The sequence below is a fragment of the Simochromis diagramma genome, unplaced genomic scaffold, assembly GCF_900408965.1.
Source record: "Simochromis diagramma unplaced genomic scaffold, fSimDia1.1 OVJJ01000079.1, whole genome shotgun sequence".
Taxonomy (NCBI): domain Eukaryota; kingdom Metazoa; phylum Chordata; class Actinopteri; order Cichliformes; family Cichlidae; genus Simochromis; species Simochromis diagramma.
Window position 1 is genome coordinate 5,099,644 of NW_024387075.1, and position 23,143 is coordinate 5,122,786.

General features: G+C 41.9%; 1 protein-coding gene across 4 annotated transcripts in view; it reads right to left on the bottom strand.

The window, feature by feature from the left end:
- The window catches only part of LOC120742356 (E3 SUMO-protein ligase PIAS1-like), a 52,114-nt gene that overhangs the window by 4,867 nt on the left and 24,104 nt on the right, over positions 1 to 23,143 (bottom strand). For all 4 annotated transcript variants that reach the window (XM_040045643.1, XM_040045644.1, XM_040045645.1 and 1 more), the window contains exons 2-5: positions 20,503 to 20,998; positions 1,566 to 1,650; positions 1,314 to 1,452; positions 1,095 to 1,229 (exon numbers count right to left, since the gene is read on the bottom strand). In XM_040045643.1, coding sequence (XP_039901577.1) covers positions 1,095 to 1,229; positions 1,314 to 1,452; positions 1,566 to 1,650; positions 20,503 to 20,998 — 855 coding nt within the window. The remainder of the gene's footprint in view (positions 1 to 1,094; positions 1,230 to 1,313; positions 1,453 to 1,565; positions 1,651 to 20,502; positions 20,999 to 23,143) is intronic.

Consider the following 23,143-nt stretch of genomic DNA (forward strand, 5'->3'; position numbering starts at 1 on the left):
TTGTGCAACAGTCAGCAAGCTCTTCTGTTCTCAGACCTTTCCTTTACCGCCCTCTACTGTCCGTCTGCGGAACGTCGAGCTCCACCCACCTCGATAAAAGCCAGCAAATATAAAGACAAAATTTTCTTAATCACATTTATGACGCGTTTATCCTGAAATCCTTCATCAAACGCCTCTGAATCCATGTATTTTAAAGGGAAATCTTCCCCTGAAGTTGTAGTTTTTATCCAATTTTGGTTTTCTTTTACAACGTTTGGCTGTAAAAAGGGAACACTGTGCCCCTTCCTGGGCTTCGCACCAATTTGAAAGCCTCTTTATATAATCAAAGTATTCTTTAAGTCTTTTTTTAAATAGGCTCTTCTCTGCTTCTTCTTTTTTTTTTTGTCTATCATCTATGTGAACACAGTAAGTTAAGAACACCGTGTGATGTGATCATACACTGAGGCATGCGGCAGCACCTCGTTGCATAAATGGGGACATAGATTAATCAAGATTAATGCAGATTTTCAGGACCTCTATTTAAGACAGAAAATTCACATTAATAACACCTGCAGATCAGCTCAAACACCAGATTAATTAACCGTGTTGTATCTGGATAGAGCACACAATAGAATTTATTTAATTTTTTTAATGATCATGATGCCATTAAAAAAAAAGTCAAACCTTAACTTGTCTCTAGTCCCTTATGTTGTGTTACTAAAAATAAAAAAAGACTATATTGTGATTCAAGTGCTTGGAAATATAAGGAGTGAAAAAGTCTGCAGAGGAAGTAAAGGAGCAAGAGTGCAATGAGTTGAACACAAGACATTCACACATAATATTTCTGTCATTTCTTTGTAAAGCCAGAATTAGCTTCGTCTTATTTGTATTAAGCTTGTTTACGTGTTTGTCTGATGGAAGAGGCTTAGACGAGGGTGGGGGAGCTGCAGGAAGTCAGATATCTGCTTTCAACTTCAGAACGACACCAAAGCTGAGAAAAGCAAAAAGTAAGCCTTCGTATTTGAGCAGCTGCAACCAGCAAATGTTTAAATTCATTCATTACGCATCTAAAGTGTCAGTTATTCACACACACTGCAAAAAGCTTTGGCTCCTACCCTTCCGATCTCAGCGGTCCACGACACCACGATGGTATTGGGGACTGTGGTGGACAATCTGACCAGTGAGGTAATGTTGATTGGGCGGCTGGGCCGCTTGGGCTCGACACCGTTTTTGGTTGGAGGAAGATAACCCTAGAAATGAGAAGCGAATATCATTAATGTCGTTTTCCAGGTGGCATTCTAACATTCTTTATTAAACGGCTGAGCGCTTCTCACCGGCAGGTTGCACGGCTTCCCGTTTACTTTCACACACAGATTGGGGGGGAAATGGTCTTCCTGAGGACAGCTGGTCTCCGACAGGCAAAACCGCAACTGAACCTGAACTGAGAAGTCACATTTGGTCCCCGAGATGTCCCTTTGAGAGCAGAAACACATTTATCAATGCGCAGCCGCGCAAACCCTGCACATTTCTGAATTATTCATGAACAATTCAGCATCCTGCGTTGACGGAGCGGCGTTAAATTTTACATTGAGCTGCTGATCTGCTGAACTTGCTGCGGCGTTAAAGCGAAGGCGAAACATGTCTCCTGAAACCGCTGGCTGTTGTCTGACGCTGCAGAGAGAGAGAGAAAGCGGGAAAGGACATGTTTAATAGTTGAGGACATTACATATAAACCTGAATTAATCGTGCCTGCTTTCTCACATTACATGCATCTACTTTTTAACCCTCAGACATAAATATAATAAAAAACAACGTCTGAACAAATAACACGCCCCATACATGAAGCAGGTGAGGAAATATGTGCACAGCTGTGTAGCAGAGGGGCTCTCCTTCATAAACATCTGCATTATCAGGCAGGGCTCGCACGCATGAAATGACTAACTGAGAAACACCTGGACGCCAAAACCAAACCTCACACTAAGGTGAAAACGAAGGAGAAAATGTGTGCGTGCTATTTATAGGCCCACCCACAGGTGCGAGCTCGAGAAAAGTTTGAGCTGGATTTGTGTAGGAGGTCAACATGAAACTACGAGTCACGAGGGTTCAAACCGAGCCCTGTTTTGCATTTGGACTTTAACGATGTTTCAGCTTCTTAGGAAACTTGCTTAAATATCTTCTGTCATAAAGTGAAAGACAGACACCGACAGTTAGTTTCTCTTGGCACAGATGGGTATCCCATCGAACCAGAGGCAGTTCAGGGGTTTAAAAAAAAAGTTTATATATTCTATCATCCCTGTGAAAAATTCATTAATATGTTTGAACATGTTCGTTTGATGATTTCAGATGGAAATGTAAAAATAGCAAATTATCATTTTAGGGTTATTACATTTTAAACTGCAACTACGCAAAAAATAGCAGCCACAGAGGTCGTAGTGAAACTCCAAACGTGACAGTTTCTCAGGTCCTGCTGTTTGCACTAATATTTATACTCTCACATCTTTGGGAGCTCACCTTTGACACTACCTTCAAGTCTTTCGTTTGGCAAGATAAAAGCCCCGTGGGTCATAAAAAATGTGGTATGGGAGTTACAGACATTTAAGTATTATATTCAGTACTGTGCAAAAGTCTCGTTTCTTTATGTTGTGCTTCTGAGGATGGCATCTCTCAGTGCAGTACGTTCTATATATTTGAGAAAACTGATCTGAATGTTGTTGTTAAGAAATACAAACATTCAGCAACGACCTGACAAGGGACATGTGGGATACATCTGCACTTGGTTTAAAGAACGATCATGGATTGGCCTCCCCAGAGTCCGGACCTCGACTTTATTGAAGATCATCTGAACTGAGAACAGGAAAAAAAAGGCAGCCAACATCCAAAGAAGAGCTTTGAATGTCCTTCAAGAAGCCTAGAGAACTATTCCTGAAGACTACAAGACAGCTTCCTAAGGCTGTGTTGAACCATAAAGTTAGAATAATAATGGATTGCATTTTATATAGCGCTTTTTGAGACCCTCAAAACACTTTACAATTAAACTATTCATTCACTCTCACATTCACACACTGGCAAGCTACAGTTGTAGCCACAGCTGGGGCAGACTGACAGAAGCCCCTCTGGCCATCACCAGTAGGTGAAGTGTCTTGTCCAAGGACACAACGACCAAGACAGAGCGAGCAGGGGATCGAACCGGCAACCTTCCGGTTACAAGCTGAGCTTCCCAACCCCCTGAACCACGGTCGTCCCCTGACTGACTGTGCAAAGTCAGTTTTTATCTATATGTTGCATTCCCGTGTCACGCCTACGTGTTTCAATAAATCACTGAACCTACTACACCTGTATTCATGTGTTCTGTACACACATGAAATCAAACTACACTTTAAATTGGGTTGAGATGAACAAAAAGGTAAAAAAAAAAAAAAAAACCAACCAAAAAAACAAAAAAACAAGAAAAAAAAAAATATTTAAAAAAAAATTCCAGCTGAGATGTAGAACAGGTGATGAACTTCTTAGTTGGAATGAAACTGAAAAATGAAAGCAACTAAAATCTCCACTGAAAAAGATTTTCTTAAAAAAAAATCTTCATTACAAGTTTTCCTTACGCAGACCACTATAATCAGTGTTAAAACACTGTTGATGTTTTACTCCCTCTGCGTGGATGTTGTGAAACAGATAAATCTCAGTGGGAATGTTTTGGTCTGCAGGTTGTGTAAGTGAGGAGCGAGGAGGAGTTGTTGCTTTAGCTACATAAAATAATGCTGAACTGTGAGTGTGTGAGTTAAAATGTGTCTCTGTACACACACACACACACACCAGCTTTAAGAACACAAAAATGCTTTCCATATATGGCGCGTGCGTGTGTGATAGGGGGGTGGGGGGCAGTACAGTTCCTATGGATGATTACTGGACCAATCATGTACCTCCTCTCGGCATACCAAACAGCCATTAAATTACCCAGTGATGACCCGCCTCATCACCAGCGTGGTATATAATTTGTTTGACATGTGCAGTGTTTGCTGTATGTTCCTGTGTGTTTTAAGCAGCAGCCTGTGCACTGCGGAACAAAATCATGCGCGAGTGTGCTTTCGAACAACCATCTCCCTCCTCTCCGGGCACACAGGTTATAAATAGAAAAAGCTCTCTCACTCCCTCACTCTTGCTCTGCCTATCTCCTATCACTCTATAACTCCCTCTCTCTCTCTCTCTCTCTCTCTCTGGTGCTGGATTTGTTTCTGGTGTTTCAAAGTGAGTGGTTGGAAGAGATATGAAAGAGGTTGAAATGGCCTTTGATTGATGTCTTCCTCACTCTCACTAACACAAGGCTGTATTTTTACCCAAGCACAGTGTTGGACATCAACTTTAACATATTTTCTTTGTTTTTCTCACTAACTGGTCTAAAGTAGCAAAATATATATATATATATAATATATATATATATATATCTGCTTATATCTGAAAGCAGATGCAAGCTCCTCATTAGCCCTTTACCATTAATCTTCCTTGGGATTTCTGTCCTGCTTATACACAAAATTAAAAGTAGCAGTTTGAAACTACACTTAGTCTTCTCGCCACAGATCATATTTCTCATTCAAATCTACAATAGTCAACTTTTGGTATTATAGCGGGCACTGCTGCCAAGACACGTGTTGTGCCATATCTCATCACTCTCCTGTTTCCTTGGTAACCTAGCAACTACCATTAACACAGCACATGGAGCCCAGAGCCGATGAATGGAAGAGTCGCGTCATCTCCGTTCACTCCAATGATCCTGATAATGCAGATCTTTAGCAACATATGCTAGTTGCACCATAGAGATATAGCACAGCGTGGAAGTTTGAGATGCATTTTTTACAAGGTAATAAGTTAAAAAAAACAACAAGTCTGTAATGTTATCAGCACACAATCCAACTGCCCACTAAGCACTTGTCAGAACTATTCCAAACTCCCGCTGATAGGACTCTGATTTAGTCAAGGGCTCTGATGAGCCTAGCCTAGCGCTAGCCACAACCGGGTTTCTTTACTTTGTTTTTACTGAAAATCAAAAGCAACACATCTATGGATGTTACACAGAACAAATACAGTTGATTTATTAACAAAAAATAAAGGAAAATCTAAAATCTCACTGGAAACGGGGGAAACGGTTAGCCTGAGTTTCACCAAAAGTACAAAATGCTACCTCAGGAGGCGCTAAATCCCACGAAACTATGCAGACTTCCATTGTTTACAGAAGAACAAGAATAAGAAGCATAACAGCTGCTTAAAACAAACTCAGAGATTTGTTACTGTGGTGATGCAGCAGTTTGGTCCACTGATATCTGCTGTTGCGATCACTCATGTAAGGAAGGCAAAAGATATAAATAAATAAATTAATCTTTTTTTAAATCATATTTTTACTTCTGATTGCAGCCCAGTTATTGGCAGATATTCTAATAATATACATGTAAGTGGGAAAAATCTTTTCACAGAAGTCTGTTTAGTACTTGGGACAAACTAAATATAACCAATGATTCAATAGCTTGCAAAACCAGCTTCAGCAGCAATATTTCAATGAAATTATTTTCTGTGTGACTCTATCAGTCTCTAACATCACTGGGGAGGAATTTTGGCTTACTATTCAGTTCAGTGAGGTATGTAAACATTTGTTTATGCACAGCTTTCGGTCCCACCTCGACATTTCAGCACTAGGTTGAGGATCTGGACTTGGACACCTTGATTCTTTTCTTTTTCAGCCATTTTGTTCTCTGCTGTACTTGAGATCACTGGCCTGTTACATGACCCAATTTCAGCCAAGCTTTAGCTGTCAAACAGATGGCTTCAGATTTGACTAGAATACTAGAGTGGCACAGTCTTCTGTGGTTAGCGCTTTTGCAAGCAAGAAGGTCCTGAGTTTGCATTTTGTGCAGAGTTTGCATTTTCTGCTGTGTTTCTGTGGGTTATGGCTTCCTCCCACAGTCCAAAGAGAACCAATGGGCAATGTTAACTGGTGATTCTAAATGGGCCGTAGGTGTGAATGCGAGCGTGAATGGTTGTCTTAATGTGTTAGCCCTGCGACGGATTCCCTATGACAGCTGGGACAGTGGACAAACAGTTTGGCATACAGAGGACTTGACTCAATGACTGTAAGGTGCTCAGGTGGTCCTGTAGCTTTAAAATGAACCCAAACCATCACCCCTCCACTACCATGCTTTGAAATTGCTTTTGACGTACTGTGCTGCTCAGTGTCTGACCTTGAGATGAAGTTCCTGGGATGTACACTCGTAATAAACTGTAAAATGCCAAAATAGCTGCTTTCATAGAGGTGCTCACACTTGCTGATGATCAGTTACTGACCCTCTTAATTCCGATGGAGTGAGTAAGGGTGGACTTGGGTTTTCAAAGGACTGCAGTGAAAAGTCTCCTTTTCACATGACTGCAAGTCGCTGGCATGGTGGGTCTGTCAATATGTAACTTGGTGATTAATCAAAACCCTCAACCTTTATTTGTAACTCAGCAGGTCAAAGTTACAAGCAATAATGCTAGACTGAGTGAGATTTTCCACTTCAGCAGAGTGAAGACTCTTACTTTATTGCCAGTCAGCCGGCTCCTGTTGGTTCAGATGCTTTTGGTCTTGATAGCAAGATTAGGTGTATGCTGGCTTGACATGGGTGGACAGTACAACTGCTGGTTTATATTTAAGAGGAGATTTTATATTTGTTTGCAGAGTGGACTCAGATCCTAACAGAATTTAATGCAACAGCATCCTCTAATTACCCCTTAAAGCGACAGATTCTGCTGTTTAGCAAAAGTTATAAGCTCATAAAATTGACTACATCATATGCAGTAGAATTTCTATAAACTGAGCTTCTACTTATTCTCACTGAAAGAAGCAACAGAGAGCAATGATCAAGAGCTGGAATTACAGTTCCCGGCATAGCATGAAATCTTATTTCTGACTAATGGTGCTTAATAAACATAAATAAATCACCGGGACATTAATTTTGAGGCGCAAGCATAATCACAATAAATAAATAAAAGCTTCTATTAATACAAATCTCCAACCATGTGTCTCAGAGTACCAGGAGATTATTCTGAGTAAATGCAGAAGAAGAGAGGAGGACAGCTGAGGTGAAATTTCTAAAGGTCTAACATGGGTATTACAGATAGCACAGGCTAAAGGATTTTTTGCAGCTTGTGATGGACTGTGTGCTTAATGTCGAGCTTTTGAAATCAGTTCAGCACTTCTGAAGGCAAAAACCTGCAGACTCTCTGTCCTTCATGGTACTCGGTTTGAGACCCTTGCTGTACCTGGCACTGCGCTGCATTTTAAACTGTTTCTAAACTGTAAACTGTATCTAAGGCAGATGGTGGGAGGAGTGACAGATGGGAGAATGACCTCCAATAGGTTGATGTTTACAGTACAGAGGAAATAAACCAAGCGGGAACCAAAATATACAGTCAGCTGCAGTTTTTCTGAGTATATAGAATCACTCAGAGATGTATTGCTATTTTTTCCCCATGCATGCCTAATAACAGAAGAGGCTGAAATGACACTAACCTAGCTGTAGACCTAGTTTCTACTGAGCCTGAACTGCAGCGGCTATATTAAGAATTTGCTCTAATATTTTGTTGTGCACTTATTAATATAAATGTGGTGGACAAAAACAGCAAAGGTTAAAGGAGATCCAAAATAACTAACAACTACTTAGCCACTGTGGGAGTGTGCACAGTGCCCACAACAATGAATATGCACATACACACTGGTCTCTAAAAATACATAGGTTATCTGATTAATGAGCTCTAAAGGGAGGTGAAAAAGGGATGTGACTGGGTTGGGATTCCCACACGCCAACGAGCCAGCCTTCCCAAAAAGGAAACGTCTGTAAACCTTTCGACAAGCACACAACTGTGAAGAAAGAAAAAAAGTTTTGCGGCTGACATATTTATGTTTGAACTAAATTTATGTTCCAGTGTGACCACATCTGTTTTAAACCATGCAATTTAGCTGTTATCAGCCCATTTAATGGCTGTTATCAGTTGTTATCAGTACAACACATATTGCCAGTAGGCACACTCCCCTCTACCTTCGAGCTGGCTCGGTAAGCCTCTACCATCCATTGTAATGAGAGATAAACAGAGAGCAACACAGACGTCTACTGTCCGTGTATAATCTCTGCTCGTAAGTGCTGTGCTAAGCTAGCAAATGTACACTCTTTACATGGTAAAAAGTGGGTTAAATAAAGGAAGTGCCAACGTCTAACCTTTTGTTCCAAAACAAAGCTAAAGACTGAGTAAAAACAAGAGTTTGCTCGCTTTTGGTGGCAAATTCATCTGTTGTGGTTGAGAGCTGACTCGATTATACGTCAGCCACTTTTAATGCCGTTTTAACCTGTGAACCTCCACTCAGAAGGGCAGAATGAGGTATAACTACCCACTAGTTGAAAGCGGAGGCCACCTACTTGGGATTGATACCAAGAGATAACTGCCATTCAGCAGGCTCATAACAACTGAAATCAACGTCTAAAAAGGTGTTAAAATTGGCAGCTGATAAAATAGAGTGAATTAAATAAATTATATTTCACATTAAAAATAGGGGTGTAACTATTACCAGGCTCTTTACAGCAAGAAAACGTAAAATCTGGGTTCGGCTCCGCTTTGAAAAGAAGAAATGTGAGCTAAACATCAGAGAATGTGCTCGAGCTTCATAGCCACTCTTCAGCACAACAAAGCCCAGCTGGAGTTTATTAACTTGTTAGTGGCCTTGCTACTTTTTCTCTGGTGCACCACATGCACGGGCGCACCGCGCACACAGAATCAAAGGCAGTGCCACATGTGCGTGCACAAACACAACATGCAGCAGCGTTCACAGACAGAACAAAGACAAAAATCCTTCCAGCGTCACTCAAACTACAACGCCAGAATGATCGGCGACAAAAAGGTCGGCTCTAAATGTCACACTCACATTCATGCACAATGACAACTTTCCAGAAGTGTTTCTTGCCCCCCCCCTGCAGTTATTACCTTTTATTATCCACATGTTGTAAAGTTACATACTGACAGGGCTCATTTAAGCATTCCAGCGTGCACACAGCACTGCTCAGGCTGGCATTAAAGTTTCTTTCTGGTCCTGCAATCCTTGTCAGCGTGCACACTGGAGCACGCGTGTTGCTGTGTTTTCAGAGCTTGGCCTCTTGCCATCACCCACCACGCCCATGTTAGTATAGAATCAGAGACACCCAAAGATACGACACTGTTCCTCCTCTCTGAGACCAGCTTAAAAAAACAAAGAAGAGGAGGAGAAGAGCAAAGCTACAGATGTTTAGGTTTCTTATTAGTTGGGTCTGTCTAATCAGGCAGTTTGTCGAGATGATGATGCACCAACTCAGACAGAAGAGGAAAATAATGCTGCTTTAATAGGCTCTGAGAGATGGAAGCCATTTTCTGCTGCGTGTTTATAGCCGAGTGCAGCCAAGGCTCCTTTTGTTGATGTTCGTTCGCTGTGAGAAGTCTGAGTTGTTTACAGAGAGATAAAGATTTCGCACGGGATCACACGGAGGTCAGAGTACGAGCCGGCAAATCTCTGGTTGTGTATTGATGCTGGGCGACGAGGTCGGCTCGCGCTTGTTGGATGTTTTGGAACATTGCCGCCATATTCTTCCACGTATAGCTGATAGTGTGTGTGATACAGTATCTTTACTGATTCTTAGAGTTCTTGATTTGCTCAGCAGAAACAAGACGTACGGAACATTTGATTTGTGGCGATTAAATGTGCTTGCTCGAGGACACTCCAGAAGGGCGGATAACTGTGACAGGAACCTGAACGCACTGATTTGCAGACATCAAGTGTTTCATTCCGATTTTATTAAATTCAAGTTGTACAACTCTCTGTGCTTTCAAACTTTCTTTCGTAGGGACTAAACTCAGCACTTTCTACTGATGTTTCAAAATTAAATCTTTTAACAGACATGAACGCATCTGATTTGAAGGAAGTTTTTCACTTTAAAACAGTACCATCAGTTAATTAAGACATTAAAAAGGAGCCAATCAAGGAACATACAAATCCTGTGTGAAACACAAAAACATGAAGCCAATAAGCTAACAAGAGCCTTCTATTGGATAATCACTGCAGAGAATAATATGTTTGACCTGGCTACAGGTCATTTCCCCCGAACTGATGCAGTGAGCAGCTTTTCATTTCTTGAACTGTGTTAGAAGAAACATCCTGTGGTTTTGGAAAAGATGACATTCCCTTCTGAAGGGACGAATTATTGACCAGCATCAAGCAAAGAAATCAACTCAGGAGATTGCTGATAGTAATAAAACTGGATTAAGGTTAACGGATTATTAAAATCCATAAGGATAGTGGTGAACCATTATCGTGGAGAAGAAATGTGTGAGAGAATGATCATCTTAAACATTTGGTGAAGTCACATCATATCAGAAGATCCCCTGTGAGCAAGCACTAGGCGACAGTGGGAAAAAGAAACCCTCCCTTTTAACAGGAAGAAACCTCCCCCAGAACAAGGCTCATGGAGAGGTGGTCATTTGCAACAACCGGTTGGTGTTGAGGGGACAGGACAAAAAAAAAAAAAAAAAAAAACACATTGTGGAAAAGATGCCCAGATTAATATTAACAATAATAAATAGTATAAATCACAGCCATGGTTAATATTGAAAGTAAGAGCATTTTCTCATGCACAATGCAAAGAGAACTCAAGGGACTGGGATTAAACAGCGGTGACGTGAAATCCACTTATCAGTGAAGCTAATCAGAAAACAAAGATTCAGTTTGCAAGGGAGCAGAAAGCTTGGACTCCAGTGCAAGGGAAAAGGTCACGTGGTCTGACGAGCACAGACTTCCCCTGTTGCAGAGTGAAGGACGCATCAGGGTAAGACGAGACAAGCAGATGAAGTGATGCACCCATCATGCCTAGTGCCTACTATACAGGCCTGTGAGGGCAATGCTAAGGTCTGGGGTTGCTTCCAATGGTCACGTCTAGCTTCAGCAAAGTTATGTGTCCAAAAACGAGGTCAGCTGACTACCTGAATATACTGAATGACCAGGTTCTTTCCATCAGTAAATGTTGATGGCACAGACGGATTTCAAGATGACAATGCCAGGATTCATCAGGATCATATTGCGAAAGTGTTGTTCAGGAAGCATGACATCATTTTCACACATGGATAGAGTCCAAACCTTAACATCACTCAGAACCTTTGGGACGTGCGGGAGAAGGCTTTACGCAGAACTACAACAACACAAGATCTTGGTGAAAAATTCATGCATCTGTGGATGAAAATAAATGTTGTGACATTTGAGTCTCTAATGACGTACACTACCCAGCTGTTTTCTTTTCATTTTTTGGTTAGTGACTAAATTATAAAATACCACACATCAAACAGCCGCTGTGATAGAGTATTTGTCTTCCCTTGGGGCTTCCCACCAGCTCTTATCAAAATTAAAACTGGGATTTCATAAAACTGCTTTATTCGCAAGGGGTCGCCAAAGCAGATGGATCCATATACTTGGAACACATATGGCATTGGAAAAAAAAGGAAAGGACTAAAAGGACTTTAGCACTGGAAAAATATTAGTGTCTCAAGGCTACAGTCACAATGTAGTGCTAAATACTGCTTAACAGCACACTAAACAAAGGAAAAAACACTTAATGTGTCAGGCTAACACAGAAATATTTTTGGGAGAATCTTATCACAAAAAAGCAGAAACTCAACATTTCAATAGACGTTTCTAAAGAAACAAGCACTGTGTGAACAATGTGCTGTGCATTACTGGGTGATTGTTGCAGGGATTGTTCAAATATTGTTGCTACCACCTAAGGTAAAAGGTATGACTGCAGTCCCAGAGGTTTGGAGGAATGCGGCATTGCGAGTAAGTCTAGAAATACCAGCAATGCTGCTATGACATACCTATCCGTATGCTTCAAAACCTCCACTATATAAAATGCCTTTCTCTTATTTTATACAAATGCATTCTCATATACATCACAGTCCATTTACTGACAAACTGAGACTCAATATAAAGGGGAAAAAAGCAATAAAACAATGAGCAGCCCTTACTTGCGCACTGCAACCTGAATGCAGGAACAAATCAACTTTTCTGTGGCTGTATTTATGCCACACTACTTTGCGTTATATGTGAAGATTATGATAATCTAAATACAGAAGAAGGAACAAAAATGAATGTAGGTACTGGAATGTAGGAAATGTTTAAAAACTCTGTAAACATGCGCAGTCACTTCATTCAATCATTTTGTGGCTTTTAAAAAGCCTCCAAAGCTGCATAATATCAACTATCACCATAAACATGACATACTGAGCAATGCTAGTTATCTAAATGCCATTACCGTTACTAAAGAAGATACTGATAAACAACTTTAAAGCAAAGAAACGTTTTTTTCCATTTCCACTATAAATACTGTAGGTGGATCTTTGCATCTAAAAGCTCCTCTCTAACAGAAAGTTAGAGGATAAGGCATTTTACAGGATGAGTCAGATAAAACCAAGAAAACTACAGTACTGTGCAAAAGCAGTTGCCAATCTAACACTTTCCAGATGGTACTGCATGGTGGATTCAAATCTGACAGACAGTCCTAAACCAGGACAAAGCCTCCACCATGTTTTACAGATGGCTATAGACCAGGGGTGTCCAACTCCAGGCCTCAAGGGCCGGTGTCATGCAGGTTTTAGATATCACCCTGAGTGAACACTCCTGAATCAGATGATTAGTTCATTACCACGCCTCTGCAGAACTTCAAGACATGTTGAGGAGGTAATTTAGCCATTTAAATCAGCTGTGTTGGATCAACACACATCTAAAACCTGGAGGGCGCTACCTCTCTCCAGACCTCTTCCTTGCATAGAAGAGGTCAGGTAGGCTGATGGATTCATCACTTCATAAGACCGGCTGCCACCGATTTTCAGTTCACTTCTTGTGTAATTTGACAATTTGGCATACTGTACACCATGCTGAGATGTACCAAGTAAAAATGAGTGAAGAAGCAGCCAATGTCTAAAGAAAAACCTCTAGAAAGCCTGAAGCGCTATTACTCAACAGCACTTAAAAAAATTACAAGAAAGTCTGGTTGCTTAGAAGCAAAAGGGGTGACTCAAGACTTTTGCACAGCATTGTACACGCAGATGAATAAACTGCGTAAACATGTATTAGACCCTTCCATCCTTCAAAATGTGCTGAATCGTTTTTGGTAAAGAAGTAACTGTTTAAGTATAGAGTTCATCATCCATCATTATCCACGGTTTAAATTGGTCTCATCAGTATGATGATAGGCGTGATGGGTTGCAGGAAATGTTGAATGCACAATGCAGTGGCTGCAGAATAATGATCAGTTTCACTTTACTGTGCAACCCTGACTGCCGCTGGGCACAAAAATCTTGCCGGAAAATGGGGGCTCAATGGCACAATCAAACCAGGAAGAGAACAGTGATTTAATTTTCCTTAGAATTTGTAGCTTTCCGTAGGTAGCTGAAATGGTTGATTCGGGAAACTCTCTCCGCCAGTAGAGTTATAAGAAAAACGAAAAAAGTCCTGTTGCTGGAGGAAGCAAAGAAGATGATGAGGAGGAGAAAAAGAGGGAATGTTGGACGGGCATTCACTCGAAGGAGAGAGCTCTGGGGAGTTGTCTATTGCCACTTTAATTGACAGGCAGATGGCACCATGCAGACGTGATTCATGTCCTGGCACCTGGAGTCCTGCTGAACTGTGTGCAATGCTGAAGGTTGACTTTTTTTCCCCCCTTCCCCTCGTGACCTTAGGAAATGTACTGAAGGTAAGTATGACAGCGACCTCCTAACAGATAATAAAAAATAATCTTAACAATAAAACAAGTTTTCCAAAAGGGGTTTCAGGATTCAGTATGCAAAGATATAATCATGGGCTGACTCATTTCTAAAGGAAGCCATCCAAAAGAAAAAAACAAAAACAAAAAAAACCTTATTAGATATTTTTTTCCACATGCTTTTCCTCTACAGCAATCTTCTCATGTAACAAACCATTATGCACAAAGTCCTCATCAAACGTGGAATAGGTTTGCATCCCTTTTTTTCCCGAAGATATGGTAATTAAATCATGTATAATGCATGTGCTATGATATCCATAATGAGCTGTGATGTATAGTTCTCCGCGCAGCACGGTCAATGATGGAGCACAACCAGTGGGGTAAGATGGGAGATGCTGGTGCAAGCCTCAGTGTTGACCAGTAGGCTCTCAGGCCTACACTGTGGGCCAACCAACCTTTATTCTCCACGCTGACAAAAGTCAGCAGAGAGCACAAGGCTGCACAGGAGGGAGGGTGGGGGCTCCGGGTGAAACGATAAGGAGTGAGGCCGAAGGAGGGGGGAGGATGGCGAGAGCGTGATAATAACTACATTTACATGCGCACAAGAAACCCGGTTACTGAAAGAAATCAGGTTAAGGCCGGAAATCGGAGAAGACGTCGACACGCACCGCAGTTCCTCGGATACTGTAGAGACGAACATAATTATGCAGCTGATCGGCTGCCATATTCCTCACCAGTCTCTCTCTCGTATGCGTAAACCACGGATGTCATATTTTAATCTTATTAGGGATACATATTCGACTGCAGCAGAGTTTTTAGCATTTGGACTGATTTTGCAAAGAGAGATTTGGTTATGGAGCGTAAGGCAGCACCGTCTCCATCTCGCTACGCATATAAACTGTTTCTGAAATCAAGCTTCATCAGAAACATGACGTTTATGGTGTTATATACTTCCATATAGGATGAGATGAGTGCTGCAAATGCGTAATTCCTTAAATCCAGTTCAACTTCAAAAGAAAGCCAGAAGAACTTGAAACGAACCCCACTGCCTGCTAAAACTTAAGACTTAAATTTGAAAATAGCACACATCCCATGGAAAGTCAAAAATAAATTGCTGCCTTAAAGCGTCCAAAAGTTGCTAAAAATGAAGGGAAGCCAACAAGTTTAATTAATTCTAGTGGAAGAGGTGACTTTGTTGGAGCAGTCGCAGATGGAGACAGAGAAAGAGCAGCATCAATTTTTTAAATTAATTTTTTTAAAGAAATGCTTAAAAAGAATCGAGATCTGCAAGTTATTTAATCAGTCTGCTGCATATTAACACAAAAAAAACAGCTGCTACATGGTCTGGAGGCAGTTTGAAGAAAAACATAATCGGGGAAATTTATCGAGGCACTTTGATAAACAGTGACAATATTTTTATCGGTTATTTTTGTACATGGACATGATTTGTGGTGCTTCCAGCACATCAGTTAGGACATTTTTAGACATTTGTTGTGCTTTTCCTTCCCCGTTTACTCTTCTATTTGCCTGTTTGGTTTCCCCATAAGAACTAGCTCATCATTTTCTGTATTTTTTAGTGCATTATTGCAATTTTGTGCAATTTAATCTTGGTTTCACTCGTGGTTATTATGTACAGGTAAAAAAAAATATATATATATATATTAGGGGTGCAACGATATTCATATCGATATTGAACCGTTCGATACAGTGCTTTCGGTTCGGTACGCATATGTATCGAACAATACAACATTTGTAATTTATTTTATCAACTTTCCTTCTGACGATGCTGTCTGTGTTGAGCGCTCAGTGAATCTGCGTTCGACTACTCCGCCTAGGCTGCACTGTCGACCCTAGGCGGAGCAGTCGAACGCAGATTCACTGAGCGCTCAACACAGACAGCATAGTCAGAAGGAAGAGCGCAGGGCAAGCTAGCAAGACAGAAGTTAAGCTCTCCTTGCAACATGGACGTTCCCCACTTTCATTCAGATCTGGCGTTTGGAATTATTTTGGTTTTCATGTGACGTATGACCCTGAAGGTAAGCGAGTCATGGACTAAAGTAAAACAGTATGTTGGATGTGCCATGCAATGCTCAATTACATGGGTGGGAACTAGTGTGTTAGCGCAGTTAGCTCGTTAACGTGTTGGCCGTCTAGCCCCATGCACGGGGCGATCGGCGGTAGCTCTTTAACGGAGATTTGCCGTGTTGTGCCGTTAAGGTCATTTCAACGAGATTAACCTGAAAGCACTAGTGGGAACACAACGAATATGACTGCACATTTACATCATCTTAGTGCAAAGACAAAAACAACAAGCATGCTACTAACTTTAGCCGAGTCATTTAGACAGCTGTTAGCACATGATTCTCCTTATGCTGCTGAGAATATAGCCCAGAAGAAGCGGATAGTATAGCTTTTATTTTGGAAAGAGGCATTTCTCTGTAATAAACTCTCTTTTCCAAAGATGAGTGATTCCTCAATCAGATACAGGGCTCGCAAAATCGCTAGCCCGACGTCCTGGGGCTAGCGATTTTTTCAGACGGGCTACCAAAATCTATCTCTGCCCTGCCCGTCGGGCTATTGTAGGAAGGAAAAATATATGTCAATGCTTTTGCATTCTTTCAGAAATGTAGCTGGGTAATTATGTCATTGGCATCGGTGAGCCACTGTCAATATGTGACATATTGAAATCGCGTTTGAATTTGCGCTTGTTTTTTTGCTTTCACTTTGCAATCATGCGAACTGTGTATAGAGAGCGACAGCACTGATCTGTGAGTGATGATAATTTGTGCACCAATTCCTCTGACATCGTCTTATTAATCGTTAGCTTACTATGCAAACATGACAAGTGAAATCTCCCGCAGCAAGCTTAAACATGTGAGAGGTTGATCGCGCAGAGAATCGCTGAGCTTATGTGTGTGTGTGTGTAAAAGCAGCAGGATATATATTTTAGTTCTGCTGAGCCAAATAAGACAGGTCAGGGTGAAGAAGTGACAGCCAAAGAAAAGCTTACCACAAAACGGAAAAGTTATGACAAATCAGACTATAAGGCAAAAAGAAAGTGCAGCTTTATGGTTTCATGGACAAAAGAATTTCTGTGGCTGCAATATGACGAGCTAAATAACCAGGGCTGCACATAAGTGGTCCGCAGGTGCGCATTCGCTGTCAAAATAAAAAATGTGCACAAGGGTTAGGGTTAAATTTAAAAACTGTACTTTTGAGTTAAAATATATATTTATAATTTTAATAAATGACAAATTAAAAAGGCATGAACATTTTTTTTGGAATCGAAAAAATATCGAACCGTGACACCAAAGTATCGAACCGAACCGAACCGTGAATTTTGTGTATCGTTGCACCCCTAATATATACATATATAAACTGTGTCTGAACTTCCTAAAAACCTCAACCCTGGCTATGACAATAGACTCATTCGAACTTTAGAAACAAGTACATAGCAAATGAGTAAAAATCCTGCCTTTCACTCTGTCTTAAGTCTGTCTGCACATGTGCTCTTGTAAAAAACAAAACCAAAAAACCAAAAACTGTCAGAATCCTGGTTAAGCACATAAATGGCCAAAAAAAAAATCTGGCAAAGCAGAAGAAGCAAGCAAACAAGTGGGGGAAGGGAGGGAAAAAATGAGAGGGGAACGGGAGGCGAGGCGAGAGGAGACGCAGCAACAATAGGAAGGAGAGAGGGAGAGAGGGAGCGAGCAGTAATCAGCAGATCAGAGAGGAGTACACAAGCGGAGAGGAGGGAGATTATGTGGAAGAGTGTGATCAGTGAGTGAGGAGGGAAAGGCTGTCTCAAGGCACGAGGGAAAAAAAAATTAAAGAAATTCTCCCAGCAAGAATCAGAGATCCTCCAGTGAGAGGGCAATTAAAATGAATCAATTGCTTTCCTTTCTGCCTCCGATTATTACAAAGAGGGTCGTCACCTCAAAGCTGCAGCTTAGTTTCACTTTCGGAGGCAAATTCAAATCTTCAGCTTCACCTAACGATGCCAGACACCCTCCTCCGGGTTTCTGCTCCTATCACTCAGGCTTTTGGCTCTCTCAGTTTCCCCCAGAACAATGAGGGACTGAGCATTTATTATTTATTGGAAAAGATGTTTGTGTTCTTTCGAAAGCAGTCTGTGCGCGAGAGCAATGTGAACGTACGATTCGGAGTCGAATGGAGGGAGGGTGTGTGGCACAGGTGTAGGCCTGTGCGATTTCATCACTCTGCATGCAAATTTTGACCGAGGACGGCAGCGGCGACAGAAGACGGAGAGGGACACAGAGCGGGAGGAGAGGGATGAGGCGTGTGCAGGAAATGGATCGAGTGAGGAAGCGAGAGGGAAGAAGAGGGAGAGAGGGATGATAGAGCTGCAGGCTCGCTGTTTGTGCATGCATCTGCAGGCAAATTAATCACGAGATGGTCTTCTACTCCATTAAAATGCTAATGTAGGAAAATCTAGACATTTCCATATATTTGCAATATATCCCAGAGCCCAAAGAGTCTTATTATGCTAAGTGCAGACTGGGTGCTGGATGTAGATGTAATGCAACGACAAATCTAAGCGAGATAAAGGCGAGATTAAAAGTTGGGTATGTAGAGAATTAAAGGAACGACAGGGCACATAACACTGGGCATTATGAATGTTGGACCTTCAAGAGAACATTCTGGATATTTGAACCTGAAGGGCTTAAAAAAGCTGTTTTGTTTTCTGTCACAGTTGAAATAAATATTATTTTATATAAGTGACTAATGAACTTGTACTTTACTTACTAATCTAAGAGAGCCATCTTATAATGTCACACAGACACACAAACACACATCACAATTTAGCCAAATCTGATTCAAATTCTGACAGTTGGCGGGTTTGTTATCGCAGCCAGTGTCAACAAAGAAGTGATCAAGCCACACCAGCACAGCCCCGATGAAGCCGAACAGGGATGTTGCTGTCCGCTACATCTGTAAATAATCCTTCAGAATGATTCATTTCCAAGCTTGCATACTTATTCCACCACTGTGATCTCCTCTGTGCACAGAATTAGCTGCTATGCAAACTAAGAACAAAAAGATTTGATTCGAAGCTTTCTTACACGTTAACGATCCTCAACGCTCGAGAGCTGCGTGTCGCCACATGGCAAACAAGCTGAGTTTTGTTAGGAAGCCCGAGATGTGACGGTGTGAAGCGCGCCGTGTGCAGGACGGTTTTCACAGCAGTGTAACAGAGCGACGGCTCGGCTGAGCAAACACAGTGCGGCCGACATACAGCGCTGCGGTGTTGATTGTTTATATCCACATTAGTGCTACAGTTAGAAATATAAATGTACAAAATGAATAAAAGCGCAATTCATAATGTGGCAGCGTCGCTCGAGCCACCTGACACAAATCCCAATGGAGTGGCCTATATGACAATATAATAATAATAAAGAGAAATGGACTGACATTTATACAGCCGCACACATTCAACACATGTTTTATCATTAGGTATGCCCGTTTAAATGCTTGTAAACTCAAATATCCCACCAGCCGATCACATGGCAGTAATTCTATGCATTGAGGCAGTTCTGAAGGCAAAAGGAGCTCCAACCCTGTACTGGTCAGGTGGCCAGTGAATGTGTGTGCATCTATTTTTCTTTTTTTTTATCTCGTGTTAGTCACCAGTCACAGTGTTTTCAACTATATAGTATCATCAACATTTAAGACTCCATGGCAAACCTCTCAGCAAATAGGTGCTTTACTTGTGGTCTCGATTATGGACTGTATATCAAAGATGGGTGTGGCCTCCAGGTCTAAAAAGGTATGTGAGGAAGTGCATTAAACCTGTGGTCTTTGTTTGCTCCACATGGTTTAGAAAGTGTCTTATTTTCCTTGACATCAAGTGTGATTGGATCATTTCTAAACTGGACCTGCCTTTCCAAACAACTTCCCCCCAGAGGAGAAGTTGTTTTTCTTTGTTGACAAAGGCATCAATACATTTCATCGTATGTTTTTATCCTCGTGCTTAGTTTTATCTAGTTGTTATCTTGTTTTTGTCACAAAAAAGAAAGTTGTCGATGAAACCTATGATTAAAAGCTATTGATCAATGAAATTAACACTGCTAAATCATGCTGTACACCATGGATGAACTCTGGAGCCTGATGAGTTCATCGTCAGTCGCTGGTTTTTAAGTCTTAATTCAGCAGCAGCTTAATTCAAGCTCACTTTGTAAATTTAATAAAGCAGGGTATGATTTTCACTATTGTATGGCCGTGCTTTGACCGTGATTTACAATACAACTTTATTTGTATACCACATTTGATTTGTCAGCTGGATCCACCCACAAAGGATGATTTCAGCCAAAATGCTCAACTCATGACCCCATAAACTAATGACGTAAATAGTGGCTATGTTCATCTTCCATAAGCTTTCTGTGGTCTCTACCAGCTACTGAGAGTAGTAACTGGTTCACTGGGCTGCTGAATGCTTTACCATCTCCCCAGCTAGTTACCAGTTTGGTTTGCCTGTTATTTAGAGCTGGGATTTATAGGGCTTTGTTTGTTGAAAACAGATGCCTGAGTGTTTGAGCCAAAACAGTAAAGCGGAGGGCCAGAAAGATAAACTGCTCCTGTAGATTCTAAAAGGTTTGCTTTCATATTGTCAGCTGATACAAAAATAAAAACATATAGAAAATTAACACAAAACGTATTATTTGATTCATGTTGCATTCACATGTCACACAAAAGCCACACGTACACATGTCCTCACCTAGACTCGTGGGCTTGATGAGTTCGTCCAGCATGTCGTAGAAGGGCAGCCTCTGGAGCTTAACATCTGGATGCACCGGATGCAGTGTCGCTGAGGAGGGCAGGTGGTGCGTCAGCCCGGTCAGCTCGTGTTTCCCAGGACCGAGTAGCGAGAGCGGCAGTAACGCAGCAGGCGATGGGGCTCCACCGTGACCGGCGTGACCCTCGTAAGCCAGCTGCGTCAGGCCAGCAGGCAACGCCGCGCCCCCTCCCCCGACCACTCCAGCTGTGGCCGGGTGGTGCGGCCCAGGCAAGGCCAGCTCTGAGTGAGAGACCATTTTGGCCGGGAAACGTCTTCGGTAGAGCTCTTTGATCTTCATGTGCACGGCGGGGCTGCAGCCGGCTTTCAGCAGATGCAGCGCCTTGGTCAGCAGCTCGTGCTTGCGTCCGTGCTTGTTGCGCCCGGCGTAGCCCAGCAGCACCTGGAGCTCCGACACCCGCAGGCTCATCACCATTTGCTGTGGTGGAGGAAGGGGTGAGAAAGACGATGAGCAATCAACTTTCAAGTTTCAATACCAAATATCTAAAGTAAGTAGTTAAAGCATGTTGTCATTTTTTGCCTGTGGCTTTACAAAAAGTAACAAAAACTGAGCTGCTGTGCAGCATTTAGCGTCAAACGCTCCATCGACCCTTTGAATTCAGCTTAACTGACTGGACTCTCGCTAACACGGTTGCCTTACATACAAAAGATCCCGGTTTGAGGCTGTGAGGAGACACAAACCCAGCCTTAGAGGGTTACAAGCCGATCTAATCCTTGTGCTCGACCCAAGCCAGGATAAATGGATGGATTCTGTCGGGAAAGGCAACTGCCAAATCAAATATCTGGATCTATCCGCTGAGGCGACCCCTTGGGAAATAAGGGAGAAGCCCAACCTTAAATTGAATTGCCTAGATCACAGTTTGTTGTCTCATGATTACTTAACTTAAAAACAAAACAAAAAAATCTCCACAGAGAAGAGGATATCTAAATAAACCCTCTGCCAGTTTAACACTGACGCATTCCCACAGCAGCCGAGTTGTTACTGTGTCCGGTGCTGGAGTTGGGGGATCGCTTCCAGCTGAGAAACAGGGCCACAGTCTGGCCGACTTTTTGGTTCAAGAAAGGTTTATCAACGCATATACTATTGTATAACAGAAAATAAAAGCTATTTTGTTTCAAAGATTAAAAAAAAAAAAAAAACATCACTGCAAAGTTCCTTGTGTTGAACGGTGGTTTGGTCGAAAGACAAGTATCCACTTGGAGCAGAGTGTGTAAATTACACGCTCGATGCAACGCACCTGACAGAGCTACAGATTTATGAGAGGCCCGGGACTGTTTTTAACATGAGAGCAGTGTTACTCTCATTTTACCTTGGATCGCTCAGGACTGCCCACGGAGAGAGGCGGACGAGGAAGCTGCTGCGGACGAAGACTTCTGGCTGATTTATATTTCTACGTGCTTACATTTTTTTTAATACAGATCCAAATTTGAGCTGAGCTGAGTCTGCACGCTGATGTACTGTAGCTTAGCACAGCTAACACTTTGCCTCAAATAATTTTAGAAAGAACACACACACACACACACACACACACACACACACACACACACACACACACACACACACACCATACAGTTTCCCTCCTGGCACTGAGGTGCATACAATAAGTCAGAGCAGCTTAATTTCTAACCTGTGCATGAGAACAGCACCTGTCCAAGCGCTGCAGAAAACACTCACCCTGGGAAGCAGTGCACTGTACTGTCCATTTTTTTTTAATAAAAGAGAAATATAAGCATTAACCAACAAAGGAGTCTTTTACTAGCTCACAATGTGAGACTGAGGCTGTACCTCCCAGGGGGTAGTGGGATGGAGTAGGTGCAGGAAAGCATGGGGGAAAAAGTGCCATTCAGTTTAGCTTCAGAGCCAGCAGCACTAGCAGTTCGTCATCTAGCAAAACCGACTGTACAAATACTGAATAAGATTCTCACTGCCTTATAAATCCACGGGCTTTAACTTAAACTCTCAGCGAGTGTAACGAGTACATCCATAACCTGAGATAAATTCATCTTAAGTATCTGCAACTAGCAACAACTTCCTCGATGTGACAACCAGTGAGGTTGGAGGAACCTCAGTCACTTCAGTCTTTGTGTGTTTGAGGCTTCGGCTCCTTCACACGAAACTCGAAGACACAAAGCAAGACTTTGTCAGATTGTTAAGAGCAAACAATGATCGGGGCAAAAGAGCTGAGCGCGTGCTCTTTAATCTAAAGATAAGGAGTGGGCGGATGAAGACGTTTAAATGAAACATCAGCTCATTAAGCAGCATCCATTATACATGAGGAAACCATATAGCACAATCGTAGCACAATCCTTAAAGACACACACACCTACAGGGTACACTAAGAGTGCCTTGGATAAACTTCCTCCCTTCATCTCCTTTAATGACAGAGGAGCTAAAAATGCACAAACACACACCCCTTAAATGACAAAGCGCACAGATCTACTGGTGCCCAGTCTGTCAGCTTTGATTAAAGTAATCCACACACACACGCACACAGAGTCATTTTTAGTTTTATGTACAGAATCTGCATGCGTCTGCAAAGGTTTTGACACTTCAATAGATTTA